This window comes from Mercenaria mercenaria, chromosome 4 (genome assembly GCF_021730395.1).
Source record: "Mercenaria mercenaria strain notata chromosome 4, MADL_Memer_1, whole genome shotgun sequence".
NCBI classification, from domain to species: domain Eukaryota; kingdom Metazoa; phylum Mollusca; class Bivalvia; order Venerida; family Veneridae; genus Mercenaria; species Mercenaria mercenaria.
Window position 1 is genome coordinate 85,211,057 of NC_069364.1, and position 24,951 is coordinate 85,236,007.

At 34.8% G+C, this 24,951-nt stretch overlaps 3 protein-coding genes across 3 annotated transcripts in view; 1 reads left to right on the plus strand and 2 right to left on the minus strand.

The window, feature by feature from the left end:
• LOC123552342 (uncharacterized) overlaps positions 1 to 24,951 on the plus strand; it is a 469,144-nt gene that overhangs the window by 270,177 nt on the left and 174,016 nt on the right. The window lies entirely within an intron of this gene.
• On the minus strand, positions 9,173 to 10,425 carry LOC123553551 (temptin-like). Its single transcript, XM_045343257.1, has 3 exons — positions 10,251 to 10,425; positions 9,733 to 9,883; positions 9,173 to 9,265 (listed from the first exon to the last, which is right to left on the minus strand). The coding sequence occupies exons 1-3, from the start codon at positions 10,419 to 10,421 to the stop codon at positions 9,186 to 9,188; spliced, it is 402 nt and encodes a 133-aa protein (XP_045199192.1). The 5' UTR covers positions 10,422 to 10,425; the 3' UTR covers positions 9,173 to 9,185.
• LOC123553044 (uncharacterized) lies at positions 13,829 to 20,104 on the minus strand. The gene is made up of 5 exons (XM_045342797.2): positions 20,033 to 20,104; positions 18,951 to 19,068; positions 17,978 to 18,626; positions 17,069 to 17,132; positions 13,829 to 13,948 (listed from the first exon to the last, which is right to left on the minus strand). Exons 1-5 carry the CDS (start codon positions 20,102 to 20,104, stop codon positions 13,829 to 13,831), a joined length of 1,023 nt encoding a protein of 340 aa, XP_045198732.2.

Sequence of the window (24,951 nt, forward strand, 5' to 3'; positions counted from 1 at the left end):
TCTCCCTTGAGCAAAACCAGTAAGGTAAGTCACCTACCCATACCTCAAAAAAAAAACTGCTCGGGATGGCTAAAAAGAATACGAAGCCTTGCAGAAGGTTTTCCGAAGATGCCGAGTAAATGGCGACGGGTTTTCGAACATCTCGAATGACTGTCAATGGTTTGCCGAAGATCCCGAAGTCGTCCCGAATAAAACATTCGGCGTCCAAATTTGAAACTTTTAAAATTTGGAGGCCGAAGTTTTTTCGATACTGACTTGGCCCCGAAGTGCCAGAACGGTTTCCAGAAGGACACGAAAGGGTTCCAGAAGACATGCCGAAACATCCGAATTTTGCGAATTCTGCTTTCGGGAACCCTTCTGGGACCTAATGGACGGCAGGTCTAACATGAAAACGTGTCGCGTGTAAGACCTAGGTCCGTAGTCAACGGAAATGGTCAGAGTGCACTTTTGATTTTTGTTGATTTTCACTACGTAAGTATGGTGATCGGCCTGTTTTGGGATTTTAAAATGACTTAAGCATAAATATTCATCATAACATCACGATGTGTCGTATTCAAAAACTGTACATATACATTGAACGTCAAGGTCACAGTGCACTTTTGGACATTTTCTTAAATGTAAAGTGTATTGATGGTACCGTTGGTCTGGCGTTCAAATCTCGGCACTGGCATTCTATTTTTCATGATTTTTTTGTTTCTTGTTTTTTTTCTGCAAATGAAAAAATGGTTGCTGGTCAATTGGTCAATAGCTTAAGTTTGCCTTGTTTTGTGGTAATATAACTTGTTCTCTTGAAAATCTAGCCAGCGTTCAGTATCGGCCAACTTCAGTGCTTTGCAGAATAACTCTAGCAGAATAGCATAACAACTTGCCAAGATGTTCACTTTTGACCTTGCCCTCCCCCCCCCTCCAAATATGCCCTTGAAATGTGTCGTTCTGCCATTCTGCTGGAGTTGTTCTGCTATTCTGCTGGTCCAGGATTTGTTCTGCTATTCTGCTGGAGTTTTTCTGTTATTCTGCTAAATTTGACCCCCACCCACCACCCCCAAAATAACCTTGCCCCCTCCCCCTCCACCCCCTCCCCCCCCGCCCCCCCCCCGCCCCGCGAAAATATTTTCTTGCTTAGATGTTCACTTTTGAACTTGACATCTCTCCCCCCCAAATATGCCCTTGAAATTTGTCGTTCTGCTATTCTGCTGGAGTTATTCTGCTATTCTGCTGGAGTTGTTCTGCTATTCTGCTAACTTCACACAGACCCTCTGTTGAACCGTAATTTTTACACACGAATTCGCCATATATGTGAAAAATTCGTACGAATTCCGCACACATGTATGACATATTTGTGAAAATTTCGTTAGTACTAAGAGGTGGTTAAAAAATGGGACTCGAAAATTTCACAATACTTACTTGTGACATATTCGTACGTATTTGTCACGCAATATGTGAGAAATTTGTACGAAATTTTCACACGTGTGACGAATTCGTTTGTACGAAAATTACGGTTCAACAGTGCGGTATGTGAAATAATATTAGGTCTGCCTGACATATTGCACCCATACATACATCATTATAGGTGGACCGGTGGTATAGTGGTAACACGCTCGACTGTCAATCCAGAGGTCCGGGGTTCGAATCCCGGTCCAGGCACTAGAAATTTCTGAGATGTCTCCCACTTAACTTAGAGGCCTGTACTGGTTCTTCCCAAGAAAGACGGCTTCGCGTGTATCGGTGCTAAAAACGTTAAAAACCAGGCTGTCTATTCGCAAAGAGCTAGGCTAAGTTAGCCTGACGGACTGTATCTAAAAAGGATTTCTCTCTATCTGTTCTGGGGGATTTATCTCACTCTGTCCCTCTGGTCAGATCGCTCTGTGTCTGTACTAGTAGAGGATGATTTCGCGCCCTGTGTGGCTGCGCTTGCTGTACGAGAGTCCTCATGAACGAAAGGCTATCTTCAAAAGTGCAAGCAACAGTGATAAACTATAGAGACATATGCAGGTACTTTGTAAAATGTGTCATTTTCAGATTTATCCGTTGTCAATGAATTAACAGCAAACTTACTCGCCGAATCGAGCTGTTTTGACTAAAAGTCTAAATTGAAAAATGTTACGCACATAGGCGTCCGATGATTACATGTCAAGTTACGTACAAATCTCTTCAGTAGTTTCAAAGTCGTTTTCTTTGATTCTTTCGCACGGGACGAAGAGAAAGACTGATAGGGCAAAATCAGTCCACATTATGTAGATAGCTCCCACCTCATTTCCACACAAAAACAAACTAACAAAAAAAAAAACCTTTAAAAAAGTCAAAATTCAAAGCAATTGGATCAAATACATATACATATCATGGGCAGTTTACGACTGCAAAACTCTAAAATAGGTAGTGAGATATACAGTTCAAATTGATTCAATTTGGTTTAAAGACGCACAGACAGAGTGTAGGATATATGGTGTCAAAACATTTTTATCGAAATAGAGGTATGGGGTATCGAATAAAAACATTTATACCTGCTGAATATCAAAGAGATACAGCAAAACCAAGCGTTCAGACTGTATTACTTGGCTCTTGCGATCATACAAGGGTAAGCCAATGGTTTCAGTTCTTTTAAATAGACTGTGTTGACTTTTTCTATTTAAAAGCAGATTTGCATTCTTTATACAGTTCAAATCGTAATAAAGAATTCAAATCTATCTTTAAATAGAAGAAATTAACGCGAAGTCAAGTAACCAATCTATGCATTTATGCGTAGATTACTTTTGCTTCATGTGTAAGTATAAGAGGTGTTCAATTTATAACTGAACACTTTAACATCTATCTTTCACATTGACATGCACGAGAATTTTGAAATGTATGTATTGTTCTGTTTTCAGCATTAAAATATCTTATAGATATACACTATAGTTTAGAAAAAACAAATTCGTTTTACGCGCGAAAAAGGGTGATGAATTTGGGAGTATTGTGCTTGGGCTTTTAAAGTTTAAACCGCATTATGATTTGGTTACAGTGACTCAGAAATAAACAACAGCAATGGAATTCAAGAAACGTTAAAAATCGTTAGAAACTACGGCAACACCCACTGTTATTCGTCATAGTTCTAGTGATCAAACTAGATACAGTCAACACTTTGATAATAATTCTTTTCAGACACAGGTCGAAGTGCCCCCTGTGTATTTTAAGGTTTCGATGGAGGCCTTGAGAAACAAAAATCAAACAACACCAAATCATAGAAAGAAAGAGTTGTTTGACATGAAAATTGAACAGCATGTAAAACATGTATATTACTTTACGAAACAAGTGTCAGTATACTGATATAAACATTGAATTCCGGAAAAGGGCTGCCTAAAGGGGCTCCACTTCCGGACAGTTAAACGCCTTTAAAAACTCACCATTTTCAAAGAACAGTTACACATGTTCGTTTTGATGCATTTGCAATAGCGTGCGAGTGGTGAAATTTCGCATAACAAGGTGGAACACAGTTTTCAGCAATTGTTTATCTTTATTTCTTTACAAATTGCATTCATTTTCAAAGGGAAACAACTGTTCCCGATTATTTTAAGTACAAATGGCATTCATTTTCAAAGGGAAACAACTTTTTCCGATTATTTTAAGTAATCTTTGAGAAAAAGTTGTCTCCTTTTGAAAATGAATGCCATTTGTAAAGAAAAAAAGATAAACAATTGCTGAAAACTATGTTCCACCTTGTTACGTGAAATTTCACCACTCGCACGCTATTGCAAATGCATCAAAACAAACATGTGTAACAGTTCTTTGAAAATGGTGAGTTTTTAAAGGCGTTTAACTGTCCGGAAGTGGAGCCCCTTTAGGCAGCCCTTTTCCGGAATTCAATGTTTATATCAGTATACTGACACTTGTTTCGTAAAGTAATATACATGTTTTACATGCTGTTCAATTTTCATGTCAAACAACTCTTTCTTTCTATGATTTGGTGTTGTTTGATTTTTGTTTCTCAAGGCCTCCATCGAAACCTTAATCTGGATACACAATCTGTAGAAACACAGTCGATTGTAACAACACTCGATAACGGACCTGTGGTCACTGGGCCGTCAGTTGCAAAACAAAACATTTTAGGTAACAATGGGGATAAACCGGTTTCACCTGAAAGAGGGCGTGCACGAAATATCCGTGTTGCTTCTAGATCAGAGAGGCGTGTGAATTCGTCTAGTCCTTATAGAAGACAGGTCGGGAATTCCCCGGTTTCTATTAATAGAATGAATACTACAGTACAGCAAGATAAACAATTAGGTCACTAGAACGGGCAGGAGAAGGTGTCGCCACGGTTCGCGTTACTGAACATACAGGGTATTGCTTCTAAAAGGACAAATAAATTGAACTCACCGGAAGTTAGAGAAATCTTTGAAAACAATGACATTATTTTGTTCTGTGAGTCTTGGACGGATGAGTCCTCAGATTTAAACGTAAATAATTTTGAACACTTTACCTTACACAGAACTGAATTCAAGAAACATAGTAAAAGAGCGTCTGGTGGTATAATTATATATGTACGAAATAATTATGTGTCAAAAAATACACTAGTTTTCAAAAGTAACGATGACATTATATGTATAAAGATTGAGGGTTCAAAATTGTCACTTGATAATGATTTATTTGTTTGTCTGTGCTATGTTGTACCTGATGATAGTAGTCGGCAATCGATGATTGATTCTAATATTTTTGATAGATTGAGTGATTTTATTACTAGCCTTGATGCAAAATACGAAAATAATTTTAATATGTTGTTGTGCGGCGATATGAACGCACGTACCTCTGATAAACCAGATTTTGTAACAGATGATAATTTTAGACACATGCAATTTTTACCTGATGATTATGTTGTTGATACGGATTTAAAGAGATATTCTCAAGATAAAGGTCGCCTGAATAATAACGGTACTTTACTGTTAGATTTATGTAAACAAACTGGACTACGTATATTAAACGGTCGTGCGGGAAATGACAATTTAAAGGGACAATATACTTTTGTTGGACACAGAGGATGTAGTTTAGTGGATTATGTTGTAGGAACACAAGAATTGTTTAAATTTGTTAAAAGCTTTGATGTGTCGGAACCAAATATATTGTCTGACCACTGTATTGTATCATTTTCATTTGAACTTAACAAACCGTTTGAATACGAAACTGACCATAAGTATGAATACGTGAGTTATAAATATGTATGGTCTAATGATCTAAGAGACGAATTTGTTAAAGGTTTATCGTCGGATGATTTTGGGCAAAAAATTAACTGTATTAATGAAAATTTAAACTCTGTAGAAAATACCCAAAACATAGATGAATGTATCAATTGTTTTTCCGAAGTATTAGATGAAGTTGCTTCTCCGCTATTTAAGAGAAATATTAAGCAAAATGGAAGTATAAATATAGTACACTCCGAAAAATCTTGGTTTAACCAAGAATGTTTTGAAAAGAAAACGACTTTTAATAAAATGTTAAATAGGTATAGAACAAATAAAAGTGAAGAAAATCGGATACATTTAGTTAATGCCAGGTCACAGTATAAATCATGCATTAGAAAGTGTAAATTTGAATATGATAAAGCAGAAACATTAAAGTTATCAAAAGCAAGATATAAAAATGCAAAAATGTATTGGGATATGTTAAAAAAGAATGCTGGTATTAAACAGTCAAGTGTACAATTAGATGCTTTTGAACAGTATTTTAAATCTGTCAATAACCCAAATAGTCAGTTTTATACACCCGATGATGATGTTCTGTACTTTATTGAAAGATATGAAAAAAATGATTTCAGCATTATGTTCGATGAATTGAATATAAATTTTGTCGAAGACGATATTTTTAAAGCGATAAGACAATTTAAGTCTGGAAAAAGTAGTGGCCCTGATTTTCTTTTAAATGAATTTTTTATACATGGTAAGCATGTGCTGGTGTCGCCTTTAACCAATTTGTTCAATAAAATGTTTCAACAAGGATATTTTCCTGAGCGTTGGTCCGAAGGCTTTGTTATCCCTCTGCATAAAAAAGGTAGTATTAACGATGTTAATAATTACAGAGGTGTCACATTACTCAGCACGTTAGGTAAATTATTTACTCGTATACTGAATAATAGGCTATCGAACTGGGCTGAAAAATATGGTGTTTATGTGGAAGCGCAAGCTGGATTTAGGCCGGGCATGGGAACTGTTGACAATATTTTTGTATTACATGGTTTAATTACACATATGCTTAACCACGGGAGACAACTGTTTTGCGCATTTATTGATTTTACTAAAGCCTTTGATTATATTGTTAGGGATAACTTATGGCTAAAAATGATTAAACTTGGCATACGTGGTAATATTTTAAACATAATACGTTCTATGTATACATCTGTCAAATCTAGAATTAGATACTGTAACATGTTAAGCAATGACTATGATACGAATGTACACTAGGCGTGCGACAAGGGGAGTGTTTGTCTCCCTTTCTTTTTTCAATGTTTTTAAATGATTTGGAGGATAGTTTCATTCAGAATGAATTAGAGGGAATAGATGTTAATATGTTCAAAATATTTTTGATTTTATATGCGGATGATATTGTTATTTTTGCCAACAGTAGTGAGGAATTGCAAAAAGGTTTAGATAGTCTTGCTAGTTATTGTGATAGATGGAAATTAACAGTTAATACTGCCAAAACAAAAATTATGATTTTTAAAAAAGGTGGCAGACTACCAAGTAATTTAGTGTTTAAGTACAATAACAGTAAGATTGACATTGTAAATAAATTTAGGCATAGTGTTCACTACGGGTGGTTCTTTTACAGAAGCCCAAAATACCATTGCAGGGCAAGCAATGAAGGCTATTTTTAAAATGAATAAATATCTATGTAGATTTGTTAACATATCGCTTTCCCATAGATTAGAGTTATTTGATAAACTTATCATGCCTATTATGAATTATGCTTGTGAGGTTTGGCGTTTTATACACGGTAATGCTGTAGAAAGAGTACATATGCAGTTTTGTAAACGCATTTTAGGCGTGAAAAAGACTACACAAAATGATTTTATACATGGTGAGCTAGGTAGGCTCTCATTCCAGTCAATGCGTTTTTATAACATACTAAAATACTGGATCAAAATACTACATACAAATGAAAACAAATATGTTAAGAAAGTATACACTTTATTGAAAAATGACTGTGAAGATAACCCTAATAAAACAAATTGGTGCTCATTAGTTAAAAATCTTCTATGTACATTAGGATTCTATGATGCATGGTTAATGCAAAGTGTTGGTAACACTGACCTATTTCTATGTCATGTGAAGCAAAGGTTAAAAGATCAGTTTGTACAAAATTGGTCGAGTAGGCTAGAAAACTCAAGTAGGGCCCTGTTTTATAGACAAATAACAGACTTTAGGTTCCAACCATATCTCAACTCTATTAATGTAAATCGATTTTGTAATAGTGTTACTAAACTGAGAGTATCATCTCATAGATTGCATATTGAGACTGGTAGATGGACTAAACCAAGTAGTACACCTTTGAATGATAGAAAATGTTTCGTTTGCGATGTCTTAGAAGACGAATTTCATTTTGTATTGGAATGTAAACTATACACTGATTTAAGAAAACGTTTTATACCAAGCTACTATTGGAAGAGACCAAATATGCCAAAATTCATTGAATTACTGAATACGGATAACATATGCTTAGCACGGAAGTTTGGAAAATTCGTAAACAATGCCTTTGAACTTAGAAAAGAAAAGTTATATGCCGATAATAATACTTATAGGAATTGATGATTGAAGAAGAGTTTGATATGTATGTTTTACTCATGTATAGTTTTATCATTTGGAATATGCATAGTAAGTCGTGCCTTTATTTTGATGAGAAAATACATATAAATTCGATCTTATTTATAATGCTGACGGTATATTGTGCTCATTATACTTGTATGTATCAGTTACTATTTATGTTTTGACCTGTGTTATAATAATTTGATCCTTTGTACTAACTCTATTGCAGTTATGTGACATTCAGATTGTTTTGGCCATAATAATGTTGATCTCCTAGCATGTGAACTTTTTTGAGACTGTGTATACTTTACATTATAACAAATGTAAAGTAAAATGTGTTTTACAAATCACAAGTTCTTTAGTTTTGAGTAATACGTTGATCTTGTATTTCGTTTCGACAAGGTCAGCGTATGATTACGTTGCTAATAAAGACAATAATATATGGTAATCATTTTATTACACAAACTACCGTGTTATAGTTTGTCAAATATGTCTATAAAACAAAGAGTTTGCAAAACTAGACTTCAAACAAAACTCGTCTGAAAATGTATCATAAGATTGTGTGGTTTGTAAAACGCATGGTTTTGTAATTTTCAATATTATTTATTTATTAGGCACTGATATTATCACGCATTAAGGATATTATTATGCAATGCATTGTAAACCTTCTCCGCACATTAACTTCAGTTGCATATAGATTTTTTGATGTACACTGTCTTGCCATATATCATGTATTGTATATCCTCATGGGCCATTTGGCCTAATGGAATATTGAAAATAAACTATCAAACTAAACTATCAACTATCATATGATATCAAAACACTGTTTACCGACAAATACAGATGTAAGCCATGATAGGAATTTCTCTGGAAAACGTCATTCCCTGTTTTGTTCTAAAATTAGTGAGCAAAGCCGCGGAAAAAGAACAAGTTTCTTGAGGCCGTATAAGTACAAGTGAGATCTGATATTGGAATACAGTGTGCTTCTTCCGTCACCTCTTCATTGACTCGTGTATATATATATATATATATATATATATATATATATATATAGTTTAAAAATCAGTTTATACAAATTTGTTTTAGCTCGATTGTGATGAAAGCTTCAAGCTTATTGGAACCACTTTCGAGTCCGCTTCCTGGAAAAACCAGTACTGGTATCATATGAGAAGTCATGGTCGTGACCCCACTGGGGCTCGAACCCACAACCCCTTTTCAAAAATTAAGTAGCAAATGGAGAATGAATCATTATTTTAACGGATCTCAAACTGTGTTACTAATAGTAAAAAAAAAACAGCTATAATATGCTTTTATAAAATGACATGATTTTTAAAGATATTTATTATTTATAAACAAAAGTATTAATCTAGAAGTATCATGTATCTATTTTACGAAAATCAACAACACAATTTCATAAGTTTATTTTCCGACGCAGTTATGTCCGTGACATCCGCAGGAGAATGACTGTCCCGCACAACTGCCAACTGGGTTGCAGATGCCTAAAATAAACAATAAAAATCTTTATAAAGTACGTTTCCATAGGTTTTGAATTGATTGATCCATATCAGAAACTGTTTGTGCTGGACACATGTGTTCCAAAGGATTTACATTTGAGTAGTTTTATATCAAAACTGTCAAGATCGCTTTATTATGTATCGTCAAAATATTCATCTTAGGTTGAAAACAACTATAATTAGATATGATACTGTATACGGCTCTGTCATTTCTACCTTATTTTGACAGAAAAGCGATGCGATTACACGAACGGGAAAATAGCAAATCTTGCCAGCTCAATAGACAGTGTTTTAGATTTAGAATCACATTTTGGATTTGGATTTAAAAGACAACTTTTCCAGTTTTTGATGGTGTAGAAATACCTCGCATTGTTCCAGACAGGAATGGACGCCTCAACGTAAGCAGTTTTGTATTAGATTATAATACTAGTAGAGAAAGGTTTTTCAATTACCTGGGTGACCGGTTGCAGGCTGAGGGGCTGGGGTACCAGGGGTCCATGTACAGTTAGGATCACCTAGTTCCACTCCGTTCGATTGGCCGTCCTTATCACTGTCCATTTGACACAATGTTTTTGTCCACTGGTGCCCGGCGTTTTTAAAGTCCTTTTCATAACATTCAATATAGTAACAAATAAAAAATATAGTAAACATGCACACGGCATATATAATATATTAATACCAGCTGAAATATAATATTATTGAATGGCTTGCCGGCCAATAGTCAAAACTATTACATGAAGTCCAAAGGGTCGTGGGAAATAGTTTTGGCTATTGACCGGCAATCAAAATTGATTTTATCATTGGTACGATGAGTTCGATTTTCTAAAAAGCAATTAACGTACCATTTCAACTCTATTTTCATCCTTGGTACGAGGAGTTCAATGTACTTGAAAGGCAATTAATGTACCAATTCAAATTGAGTTTATCACTGGTACGATAAGTTCAATATTCTAGAAGGCGAGCAACGTACCAGTCCAAACTGATTTTTGTCATGGGTATGATGAGTTGGGTCGTAATGGCCTACTGCTAACCAAGCACTTCCGCCACATGGGTTTGGTACATTGTGTCCATTCGGGATCAAATCCATGTAATATGTGTGGGCCGACGCAGACGCCACCACCAACGAGATCACAGCCAACATATACATTATCTGGAAGTAAGGTATAAAAGTAATTAACAATAATTTTTATTAGTCGTTTGTCTTGTGTTATTATCGTTCCTTCTTGACTTAAAATTAGTCGCAGGGAACAAAGCTCATCAAACCATGTTGCATCTACTAACATGCAAAGAAAAGGTAAGATTTATTCTGAGTCGACAATACATTTATTGCACGAAGTAAACACAAGTTTTACCGACTGTGATAAACAATAGTTAAACAGCATAAACATTGTTATTCAATGCCGTGTCATTCATATTCTAAGTGTTACCATTGTTATTGTATATGTCGTTATTCTTATTGTATGTTCGATATTCTTATTGTAAAAGACGTTATTGTTGTTGTATGTTCATTATTGTTTTTGTAAGCTTGAAATTCTTATTGTATGTGCGATTTTCCGCGATATAAATAGCACAGCGACGCTATACAAATACAATCACAAAACATAGAACAAGAATGACACGTTTTGTAAATAGAATCGTCAGATATTGAACAACAATGATGATTTTTACCATAAGAATATCGAACATACAATAAGAATAACGACATATACAATAACAATGGTAAGACTTAGAATATGAATGACACGACATTGAATAACAATAGCAAAGATACAATAAAAATAACGGAATATAGAATAACAATAATGACGTTTACCATAAGAATATAGAAAATGCAATAAGAATAACGACATATAGAATAACAATGGTAAGACTTAGAATATGAATGACACGACATTGAATAACAATATCAAAGATACAATAAGAATAACGAAATATAGAATAACAATAATGACTTTTAGAATATGAATGACAAAACATTGAATAACAATAACAAACATACAATAATAATAACATACATATATAATTTAGCAACGTTTGACATGCCATATATTTCTTTATTTACTAATTCTAGATTCGATCGTTACTATATTAAGACGTGTATACCTTTTATCACATGCTACATTCGAGAGACCGACATGTATATATATCTGACGTTACAGTTTTTTATTTTATTTTTTGTTTTTCTTTAAAAAATAATTACACTTAAGTTTTCTTCAAATATTTAAATGTAAAACATACCTTTGTTCAGTCTTTTACTGTTCTGAGGCAAAGATAAATTGAAAACTTTCTCCTGCTTTTATATACGTCGACGGTTCCATGAGTAGTTCATATCAGAACAGTAATGATACAACGCGATGTAACGCGATGTAACGCTCGCGATAAATGAGATCACTAAAATCACGATTTAGGTCACGTCTTGACCAGTGATTTTGTTTTGTTTTCAATCATATCGGCACGATTTATGACCATATGGCGATTTTCCCGCTCTTAAGCATGGAGAAAGACCACAATTGCTGCCACGTGTATTATTTCAAACAAAAGTGAGGAACTGTGTAGAGCGACAGACATTTTCGTAGACAGGCTAGCTGTCTTATGTGAAGGAGTACTTTAAATGATTCTATTTTCACAAAAACTTTATTGAAAATGCCTAAATTTAATGGAATAAGTGTTATTATTTAGTAGGACATGTACACAAGTAATTGTGAGCTTTTTCTTTCGTCAACGCCATTTTTATATAGTGTACACGATTTAGCTTACAAAACTTCCTTCTCGGGAAAATCTATTTATAAATAAATCGTATAAATGCAGATCTTGGTGTGTATGAACAGAGTTAAGATAATGAACTACTGACAAAGGTATTATTACGCAACTTCTCTTTCCCAGTTCCGTGATTTTTACCCACAAAGATATCCATAAGTTTAAACCAAACAGTAATTTCTGCACTTAGATCCATCACAGTTTTACCAAAAAAAAAATGATAATGAAAATAAACAAGTTAAACCAAACATTAGTTGCGTTGCTTGAGGTTAAACATTTTAGCTAACGCAAAAACAAGCTCCGCCCTTTCAAATGATTTCCAGGAATTACGTTGAACGAGTCATGTGATCGAATTCCAAGAATTAACTGAGCGTGGGTATCTGACCATTTATGTATATTTTTATTTCATTTCATTAACAATTTGATGTAAATGTTCATAAAAACAATGTAAAACCCAACCCTCCCGCCACAGTTCATTTGCTTTCCAGATTTTTGTGTGTATTTCAGGGTATATAGAAGTATACTAGACAAGATCACGTCATGGCTGGAAGACGATGTCAATGAACGCTCAAGCATTTTCTAAAGAAAGACTCTATAGACATATATTTGTAAAAGTTTCATCAAAGTGGGCAATTGACTAACCCTAACTACAGACCTGAGCCGGCACAGTGGTATTGTGCTAGACTTGAACCAGTTCTCAGCATTCCCAGTTGCAATTCTTATCATTTTTTCAAATAGAAGTCTTAACACCTTCATTTATATAAAAGACACACAATTATTTCTTATATCAGTTAGCCACTTGTATAAGTTTCATCAAAGTGGGCAATTGACTTTAAACAATTTTTGAATTATCTTCACTTGAGACTATTTCTTAAAGATATGTGTGAATCTTCTGAAAGGACATTTATGATGGGCAAAAATAATCTAGCATAAAACTACCGTTGCCGGAGCAGAACGCTGACTATTTGTTTTCATTTTGACATCTCGTAGTACTTTATCTTGAAACATACCAGCCATGGCCAATGTATGCCACTACCTTAATAAAATATAAAAAGATTTTATTACTTGTGTTTTTGTCGTTAGATAATACGTCTTGTACTCAATGACAAGAGATATCCTGAATGCTATAAGGAATGTAAAAATACATTTTGAGTGAATTTCGGTGTCTAACAAGCCCTCGCTTCATTCTTTAGTGGTTACAAGTTTTCTGTCTTCATATTAGCTAAAATGAGCATATTTTAGAAATTATGAAATTCATGGTTGTGTATCACTGCAAATAATTATCTTTGTAAACTATGTTTCGTGGAAAAGATTCTGTTTCGGGCTACTATAGTATACAGAGGTGCCGAAGTTTTAGACGCTGTTGGTAATGAATGACTGGTATCAAACTACATGTGCATATTTTCTGTGGTACTTTTCTGGGTGTTGTTATGTTATCGAAGAAGTTTCTGTGTAAAGCTAACGATGAATGTTTGCGATGTATAAATGAACTGTGTGCTCATTAGCTAAACATTCTGTCGGAAGACATTTGGATGAATCAAAATTGTGCCTAATAACTTCAGCATGTGACATATAAAAATAACACAACTGTTTCTTAAACTTTTTGTATTTTTTTCCCGTTTCAGCAAAGAGTACACGATTTTGAATATCGTTCAAGCTACATCTAATTAGTGATCCAATTAAATATTCAAGACGGGACTCGCCTTAGACAACTAAAGAATTCTCTATAAACTGTACAGATTTTGTAGGGTAAGACGCTCAGAAGCTGTCTTGGTTTACCGTACTAGTGTGTCAGGTGTTAAGACTTCTGTCTGAAAAAATGATAAGAATTGCAACTGGGAATGCTGAGAACAGGTTCAAGTCTAGCACAATACCACTGTGCCGGCTCAGGTTTGTAGTTAGGGTGAAAGCCTGTGTATTACAGTAAAGCTCATTAGGTTTAATATGTGACCTTTACCAAGTAACCAATTATGTTCTGAAAAGATTTTTCTATGAGTAGCCTTTGGCCTACTTCATAACAGATTAGACTTTGAGTTTCGTGATTTTCTTTCTAAAGAGTGAACGTCAGTGAACCCTGCAATACTGTAAAATATTATGGCACTGTTTGGCACTGAATTTACTAAACACGGTATGGACAAAAGTTAAAAAGTAAGCACATAAAGTGTACAGTTTAACATATTAACACTATTTTCTTATCAAACCTGTGAGGTACTATAATATCTGTTTAATACTATGATATTTTGATCAAGTCAATGATGTCTGTGGCACCGTTAAATGTCGCAGCCACCGATAAATGTCGCAGGGATGACGTTAAATGTCACAACCACCGCTAAATGTCGTAAAATCATCTGCCGCTATATGTCGCACCTTTAACGCTAAATGTTGCAATAATTTGCCCACCGTTATATGTCGCAACACAAACGCTAAATGCTGCACAGCAAAAGAAGACAAAATAACTAAATTAAGTTCTACCGTCATTACAGCTAAGATATTATTTTCAACTATTTTGAACCCGAGATACGATTAGATGAGTGTGTGCGTACATGCGTGAGTATGCATCGTGTGGGAAGAGCTTAGAAATTACATACTGTGTTCTGAACTACATGTTTGTTTTTCAATGTTGCCGTGCCATACATATCTTATTGATTTCAAATTTAAAGGTTTGAGTCTCCACGCGGTACTCGCCACAGTACTAAAATTATACTCAACAACTTTTCTAACTCCACACCTGGTTCTTTGCTTTAATCTCTGCCAAATTTTGACAGATTTGAATGAAAATTGGGCACATTGTTTAATGATCAGTTCAGTTAAATAAAACATAACAGTGATATCAATTGTACGTATATTCATTGAGCCATGACAGTTCTAATAAAGTAACCCAAAAATAAAGCCATAAAGCAACTCGGTGCTGGTCTCTATGCGGCAAGTAGTGCCATCTGCGTGATTAAACAATTTTGCGGCCAATATTACAATCTTCAATGGATAGAATATGATCTTATCCTGCCATAGGATACTATTCTGAGTGAATTAATAGATTTTGTATTGAAAAATATGTATTGAAAAGTTCTGCATTTGAGATTTTGCGCTACATTAGTAGTGCATAACACGAGTGCATATTTCTCGATGCAAAGTTTATCACCATTTTGCATATTCATTTTTACTTATAAAATCATACATATTTTGCTTGTTTGGCTGATAAAATTGGAAAATTTTTGAGGTAAATATACTTCTTGATTCCACGTCCTCCATTAATGTGGTGTCATTAGTGGCGTTACAAACCTGATATCAAATTAAGAATAACATGGTGTAATAGCCATATTTCATATCTTGTAACTGGATGGTAATATTTAAATGAAACTTGGTCACTTTAAAGTCATTCAAAATTAAAAACTTTTCACCGAAAGAATTTTATCTTCTTTTTTTTTTTTTTGTGGGGGGGGGGGGGGGGGGGGGTAATCGGTATTGAAGTTAACATTGATGCCTATGGGAAATATATAATTTCTTTGATTATGAGAATCTGAACTTGAGTTTCGAGAAAATTTTGCGGTAGAAAGCTGCATTATATGATTCTGATACAAATATCAAAAAGAAATCTAAAATTCCCCGTAGGGAAATGAAGAAAATCATTTTTTTTCTAGTTTTCAGGGGAGATAACTCATGAAAAACCAAAATTATCAGGGGAGGTAATCTAAAGGAAATTTTTGATAACTTCTGTCACTATATAACTTTACAATATGCACCTTATTTCTATCGTTTGACATTTTTAAAGCTTACATTATAAAGTTGTATGTACGCTTTTGGTGAAATTGAGGCCTATTACACCATATTATCCTTAAAGGTCCATTACTAAGAGAAAGTGAGTTGGCAATTTTTTTCATAGCCAGTACATAGACTTCTGCAAGACACTAAATAATGAAGATTGGCAGGTCAAAATTTACAGAAGGTCTTTGGAACTCAAAGAAATGTATGTGTATTATGTTGAAACTTCAATGAATCGACAGAATGACCCCCCAGGTCTTTTTAATTTTCTTCATACTTCATAGAAAAATAATTGTACATATACTGCGATTTATTTCGAATTTCTACATACCAACTTTCATTTTCCAATAAAATGAAATAGTTTCTGTGCTTTATAAAAGAAATTAAAATGTTCACTTTCCTTAGTATTGGACCTTTAACATGTTGATATTGGAAATATTGACGGATGTTCCATTTCAACTAAGCGGAGTTGAACATTCAGTCATTGGTTCAAAGTGTACTGCTGTGATTTGGAAGTGTCAATATTGTAGGATAAACTAGCCCAGCCTAGTCCAGCCTAGTCCAGTCTGACTCATTTAAGTAAAAGCTGCTACAAGATATATTTTTGTAATAGAATGTAAATGTATGCGACATAAAATGGCACTGGCAAGGATTGAATCCCAATATGTTTAAAAACGATCAATTATCACAAATAGATGCACGTAATGCGAACTGCACCGACCTTGATAACGCCTGTTCACACGCAAGACTTTAAACTGTTCGTATTACTTAATAATATGTATGCCCACAGCTAATTAACCTAAACAGTGTTCCTGTGTTTTGTATCATGCAATAGTAAAGAATGAATGATTCCCTATTAACTATCCATCTATATGTTTCTATATGTACCAGCAATTAGTATAAAAACGATCATTTGTATAACAATAACATGTTGAGTCTGCTGTCCTCGAAAAAGTACACGAGACCCCCGTCGGGTTAAAGCCAACACCATATTATTTTGCTGTTGAAGATTCAAGTCTATTACATAAAAAAATAATACATAATGAATTGTTTATATATATATGTCTTATAGTATAGTTAATAATACTATTAATTAAGGTAGTATGAGTGTAATGAATGGGCACTATTCCAAATGGTCTCTTGCACATTACTGTTGCTAAGTATACTGTTTGATAAATTAAATAGCACATTTTCAAGAACTTTACCCATCAGATATGTCAGTAACAAGCATTTATATATGTACCCCCCCCCCAACCACACACACACACACACACTCGGCACAACCTCGCCAGATAAAGCAATGACAGCAATTTCATTTTTATTTGCAATGAGACAACTGAAATACAAAATGTACACTTATAACTTTTATTGTTGTTCTATTTTAAACAAATCGTGTAAGTTTCATGACTATTTACCAGCTATATCTTTGAAAATTATGCAAAATGTATGACAATGTATAGTTTCGGTGAATAAAAATTTTCACAGCAAATACTGTTGCATTTCTTGGTATCTTTATGAAACTGCTATATTGTAGTTCAAATACAACTTTCATATTTTTCTAACTTACAATGTAATATTTGAATATATAAGCAATGAAAACAACATTTGGAAAATATCTGTAAGGTCCATAACTCCAATAAATGCCAATCAGAAAAGACAAGTTTCGCCGAAAAAGTACAAGAAATTAAGTACACTTTATGTATCACCCTACAGTATATATAACGTTTGATTTTGCCAACAATATATACTGTACCACATTTGCTAACATGACTGGAAAATCATGAACAGTTAAAGTCTGCAGTAAGCATGCTCTTACATTATTTGCAAAAATAGAAACATACTAAGATAAAGTATAACATGTCATTTTCATTTTTAAATTTTAATTGCTCTATACACTAGAACAATGACCATATACAATAACATGTATAAAGTTTCGTCCAAATGCATGTACATACTCAAAACTGATCATGACTGTCAATATATAAACCTTGCACCAGTGTGTTGTAGAGTAGTCACTTAGATATCGCCTGATATTCACAACTGCAAGTTTCATTTTTTTATTTGTTAAAAAATGCTGCTAGTTTAGGAATAACATCATCTAATACTTTTTTACATTTGTTAATCTTGACAGACCTTCAGTGTTTTTCACAGTTCAAATATTTCGAAGTCCATCTTCCTTACCCTGCAATGTTCTCTGCAGTTGTCAGTTTACAAATTCTAAGTGAAACAAGATGTGTTAAAGATGGTAGATATTTTGCCTTTTCAGGATTGAAAATTACAGAGTTGTGAACATCAACAGGGGAATAGTTGTGTTGAAGAAGTTCTGTAGAAGACATTCCTGTACGCTGCACAAACTTTTTCAGTGACTCCACATCTGCCGTTGCATTGTGAGCATCATAGCTGATTCCAAGAAGTTTTGACACCAGATCTTCTTGTTTATGTGAAAGCTTTGGGTATAATTTTCTAAAATTGGTTAAAGAATCTATCATAGAAACACAACATTTAAAGAACTCATTTGTCTTGTCAATAGCTAGTAAACATGACAGCAAAACTGGGAGGTCAAATCGGCGTCCATTATGTGCAATAAGTACTGCATTAGGGAATTTGTTAAGCCAACCACAGAAGTTTTCCACAGCTTTTTGTATGTCAACATTATTACCATGTTCACCGTGTACAGTCATGTAGCCTTCACTGTTTACACAAATTCCTGTTTTTCTCTTTGCATCTAGTGCAACTGGTCTAGTAGGAAATACATACTGGTTGAATGTTGAACCAGACTTGACCTCCGATGCAGCTATTTGTGTAATCTGTGGCATCTGTCCGCTGCGAACTAATAAAAGAAGCACTGCTTTTTGCTGCTAACACATTACTTGAAACTGTTTCAATAAATTAAGTTTTTATGTGGAACAAGAGGCCCACCCGCACGGACCTGTATTGCTCTACTACACTGAATGGACTTTTCTGACCAAGTTTTGTGAAAATCTGTTTGAAAGTGTGACTGGTACTACTGGTTTTACTGTAGCTGGCTACAGCGTAGAATGACTCAATTTCTGTATGTACAACTTTCTAAGTTTTAAAATTTGACCTTTAGGGTTCTGAGGTTTCATGAGTTAAATTTATCTAAAAAACATAATGTTTAGAATAATTTACTTACTCAGGTCTGTTGTTTCTATGTCAAATGTTATAAAGGTTGGATCTCCCGACTGTATCTTCGCTGGCTTAAATTTACCCTTAGGAATTGCATCTATCTGGACTTGTGACATGGCCAATACCTGGAAAAATTCAGTCTACATTGAAATGTAGATAAAACAAAATTAGTTTTTGTGGGGTCGCAGGGTTCTGAGTCACAGGGTCATGGCCAAAATGTGGTCAACCATGCCTTTATCTGAAATGCTGGAGACAAGGTACATGCATACAAATGATGAACACTTTGCCACGTATAAATGAAAATTTACTGACAATGTGAAGTTTTAATATTGAAGGTCATACATGTACATTGTCCCTAATTTTTAACAACAATAATATCAGAGGTAAAAAGATAATATTTCCAGATCAATTTGAAAAAATATGAAGTGCAATAATTTGGAAAACAAACCTGACTGATCAGGCACTCCTTCTAAAGCCTCTTTATGGCTTCCCCTACTAGCACTTATCCTTGTGGTAAAAGGCCACTTTCTGACAGTAAAAAAAGGTAAAATCTCCACACCCACTGTTTCCTTTGAAATTGCCATTATACTGATTTCACTGTTTAAGCTGTTTTAGTTGTTCTGCCAAATTCTAGCAATGTTTTGAAACAGACAGTGGGCACCATTTGAAACAAAAATATTTTAAAAAATTAACATTTAAAACAACACGTTTCTATGAAGTTAATAAGTGTTATACTTTCAATGAAGTACAAAAATTTTCATAATTCATAAATTTGGCTCTTGTGCACCTTCAGGCAGTTAAATTTTCATAGAAATGTCAGATTCCAAAAGTTTCAACAAAATATGAAAACATGAACAAGCGAGCAGCATCATTTGAAAACCAACATCTTGACTGCAAACAGCAAGGATCCGAATCAGCCTGCACATCTATACAGTCTGATATTGATCCATAGTTTGCCAGTCATCTTCCCCATCCATCAGACTGCACAGATGCATACATAGGTCTGGATTCATACTGGTCACAATGCCAGGATGTAAGTTTTTAAATGACATTGCTCATTAATTAATTTAATTTAATTTTCCATATTACCAGGGCAAGATAATGTCTGCCTTCAAGAGGCTGTAGCATGAACTCTATAATCAGGTGATTTGGTGTTTCCATAGTTGTGAGTTTTTGGAGCACGTAATGTAACTTCATGGTTTGCATGCTCACATTGTTGACAAGATGCCAAATCGATATATTGTTCAACATTAGCAATCAGAGGATCAAACATCTTTTGGAGTTTGGAACGCAGTTCAGGATCTCTTAGTGTGGTCTTGCATGGCAGGCTTCTGTGCTGAACGCTTGTAACCACAGAAGTGACCTGTACACAGGGAATGATCTCCAAACTGGTGTGGTATCAGTGCTTTTAAGTTCTGTTCCAAGCCAGTTTTATCCCCTTGATGTTTTGCAAAGACATATTTCAAACACTTTTCAATAAGAGCAATAACACTCTTGCTCAGCTTAACACTCATTTCATTGTGTAGTGAGTGCAGATGTTTTCCAACATTCTTAACAACATGATTACGATCAAATCTTTTTTCATGTCTGTGTTCAAATTTGCTTTAAGCCTAGCGATCACTGTGTTGTCACCATCTCCTTCTAAGTATTCCACTGGTAAACCATCATCTATAAATTCTTTTATTCCTTGCACACCACTGACACTCTCCATTGCCTGTGCGCTGCCTGTATGATTTCTGACACATTGATGGTTTCGATCCTTTTCACCTGGCATATTTCGCCGCCACCAGTTACACCTTCCACGCTTCCTTTGTCTTGCTACTGTTTTCAACACTTTCTTCCTATACTGTAACTTACTCATGAAAAAGGTATGTACTGCAAAGAAACAAATAAATTACAAGTATACACATCAATACATAAATATTAACACTTGACACAGGAGGATGGGTTTTCACCCTTGAAATTTGCAAAACACTGCATACTGCCTCTTAGAGTTTGGGTTGAAATGTTATTATTTTAAATTTAATTATATTAAGAATACACACATTCAAAGCAAAATTGGGCACAACGTTTTACCTCAGGTGACAAAGACCCCACCTTCTAGAGTGTGAACAAGGTTTCTATGGATTTGATCTAGTGATCCCTTTTTTAACCCCATATGGTATAGTTTCAAATTTGACCTCGATTGAGCTAAAATTACAAATGTATGAATAATACTTCAGTATTTACTGAACTAAGAGAAAATTAAATACTTCCACGTTAAACTGTCAAAGCCACTTTTATGCCAGGCGGTATCAACTGCACATGACACCCGCCTCCTTGTGCGACACGTAAACTTACTTGCCAGCTTTACTGGTCGCCCAACCTTGACAGACTTATTAGCAAACTTTTTCTGATTTACTTGACCGAAATTGGAGTTTAGAGTCTTGTAGTAGGCATTGCGACATTTAGCGTTGGTGTTGTGACATATAACGGTGGGCAAATTCTTGCGGCATTTAGCATTAAAGGTGTGCTGATTTTGCGACATTTAGCGGTGGTTGCGACATTTAACGTAAACCTTGCGACATTTAACGGTAATTGCGATATTTAACGGTGTTGCGACATTTAACGGTGCCACATTGTCTCTATAAATACAGAACGCCACTGTCAGTGCAACGTTTCGTAATTTTTGCACAATATGCCCATTTGAAGAGCGATTTTCATGGAAAAATTATTTAATGGCGACCATCTTGGAGTTAAGCCGTCGTACTGGACTTTTTCTGTTTGCATATAGAGCTTATTAGTAGTTTTTATATTACTTCCTGCTGTAACTATAACTTTCTAATTTTTTCTCGCCATATAAACAACACTACAGCATTTCTTGACAAAGATGTTAATTATGGCGACTATTTTGAATTTTGGCGGCCATTTTGAATATTTACAACCTGCTTCAAATCTACAATTTTCATACATTTTCACAGATGCACAAATGTTCCACAAATTTCTTGCACTAATAAAGCGTTATGAAGACGTCTTCAAAGGTTTGTTCTCTTCTAATATATTTAAAAAGTATTTGAGTCTTTTGACTACAAAAAGAAACGGAACACAAAAGGGAATGAAACGTTTAATGCATTATCAATTTTTACCTAGGGTTTCCCTGTACCCTAACTTTTACTGTGTTTTATGCAGTATTACATGCTTGAGAGAAAATTATAACAAAATGTTGGCATTTGACTTCAAATTAATTTTATGTCCTTATAGGGTTATACCCACTTAACCATACAAGACAATCGTGCCACAAAAAGATTTTTTTTTATTTCAAACAATATGTGATACGGTCCCCTCAAGATGGAAACGTTGTATGTATAAAATGTAGTTAAATATTTGAGTATATGAGGTTACCCCTATCTTTGAGGCCAGTCCAAAAAGGGAAATACGTAGCTTACCTTCTAGCTACCATATATTTTTGTAGATATAACCCATATGATAAATTTTGTTTATCTTCTTCATTTCATGTTCCAAACGGTATTCAAAAGTAGACCAGCTCGGTAAGGGAATAGCCATTAAATTGACAATAAAGACGCCACGCCCTAGAATCGCTAAAACGGTATATTGCGATAAGGCCATCGATCTCGGGTCGTTGTTTTGTCATTTCAGCGGTACCACTCTCACCCATTATTATTTATTTAATTTATTATATATTATTTACGTGTTTGATCCACAGCTTAATGACTATAAATTACAAAGTTTCCGGTTTGATGGAGCTTCCATTATGGATAACTGAGGATATCAAGGAATAGGGACGGTGGTCATCTAACGCCTACAAATAATATAATATACAGACAGTATAGGTACATTAGCACATGTAGTAATATTTATTCTTTACACCTAATGAGTTTTCTCATTTTTAACACTGCCCAGACAAGCGCCTTCCAGTCATAATCGTTAATGATTGTTGGAAGAATCATGTAGATGTAGGTCTACAAAGTGATATCTCATTAGGCATATAATTGTTTGTAAATATCTTAAGTTCCAATTTATAACAAATTAGCAGACATGACGTATGTAGTTACCTGTCTGCAAGGATAATCTTGAATATATGATAGTCAGTGATAGTGAACAATTTTTTCCATTTTTGTTGTTAGTTTGTTTCTTTTGTGCTTGTATTTACATTTATTTTCACAGCAGTTGTAGTTTGTTCAGTTTCCAAACGCAAATATCCTGCATTCACATTTGAGACTGTAAACTAGCAGCTTCCAAGTTCATCGAGGGCCTGTAGAATGGGTGGTAAGCTTATCCATTATCAAGAGGGCATTTCCGGTAGCCAGGAGAAGACTGGGTGGAAGCAGTGTGGACTAACTTGCTCGCCTTTGGTTGCAAGGGTAAAGCGGCATATCCAGTAAGAGAACGCAAAGAAACCTGTTGGATTATTGCAGGTGTTGGAACCACCAGATTATTTACTGTTACATGTAGGGGGTAACGATTTAAAGCGCACACCGATTAAGGATCTTAAGGCGGTAATTGTTGGGCTAATGGATTTTATTCAGAAGGATATGCCACAAGTCACCGTTATACGATCAGAAATAATTCCCCATGTCTGGGCCATGATATCAAACGGCTAAGCGGTTGAATACTTTTGCGGTAAAAAAGGTCAAAAGCAGGGAGGTTCTATCTGCACCATTTGAATCATTTCCCATTCGACGGGAATAAGTATTAAGATTGCATCTACTTGTCGCGAACGGAAAACCAGTTATTTATTGACAACATTCGCAAAGGTTTACAGGAATTTCTACAGGGAAAACAACTGGTTTTTTTTAATTATGATATATACTAGTTTACTAGTATTCAACGGAATCAAAAAAGCATGCAATCCTGAAAATATGGGCGTGACTTTCCTGCCTGCATTTTTACACATCATTCGGCCTCGCTGTCGCTTTTTGGCGGTAGGAGTGCTGTCAAGGGGAGGGCACACCGCACATATTATTCTCATAGGCCACCAGCTTCGGCCAACATATCTTTATTAGAGAGGAGGCTTGTTTTTTCGAGACTCACTGCTTTGCTGTTTGCGAAAAGGTGTCAAACTGCTATTTTGTGGCGCCTACTAGTAAACAATAATAATATAAGTTAAAAAGGTCCGGACAAGAACTAAGAGTTGTTTTGAAGTAAGCACATAATTACAGTGTAACAACAGCATGAATATAAAAAGATGGATAAGTGAGATATGCTGTAATTTGAGCTGTGTTAAACAATTTTCGTCGCTAATTTTTGCTGATTTAACCAATTTGTGCTAACTTGCTGTATTTTGCAGCTAAAAAAGGTCCAAGCCAATTTTCGCCAAACGTAGGGTAATTAACAGAAAAGTGGAGATTTGTGCAAGATATTGTTATTATGTTTATGATAAATAGATTAAAAGATTAACAAGCGGTTACTACAAAAATGTATATCTTTTGTGCTTTCACTTTTAAACAATATGAAGAAAGAATCCATAGCGATAGTTAGGGAAGCGAACAGTTTCTTTGTCTTACAGAGAGGAAGAATGCAGGATATAGTCTAATGGTTTAAGTACAGTTAGGGTAATAGCACCCTTGACTCCCGCTTTCTTCCCCTTTTTTTATTTGCCTACAAAACAAATTTGTATTCTTCATCACCGAATACTAATTTCGTGACTTTCATATCAGATTACCATTGTGTTGTTATAGATTAGGTTAAAGTGGGCCTAAAGAGTGACAAAAGTATTGAAACGCACCTGACCTTGTATAATTTTGTGTAGTGTAGTGTAGAAACTTTTAGAAATGTTCTTATCAGAAACTGTTGGCCTGATTTTAGAACAACTTCACACGTGTTTCTTGAGTGCCCTTTTATTGAGGGTTTTAAAATTACTCCGATTTAATATCATGGCCACCAGGAATTGGGGTCAATTTGTGCAAGGTGAAAATTTACGAAATATTCTTGTCAGAAACTGCTGGTCTATCAATAAATTTTCAGAAATTTTCCTTGGGCGGCTGTCTTTTAATGTGTGCAAATTATTC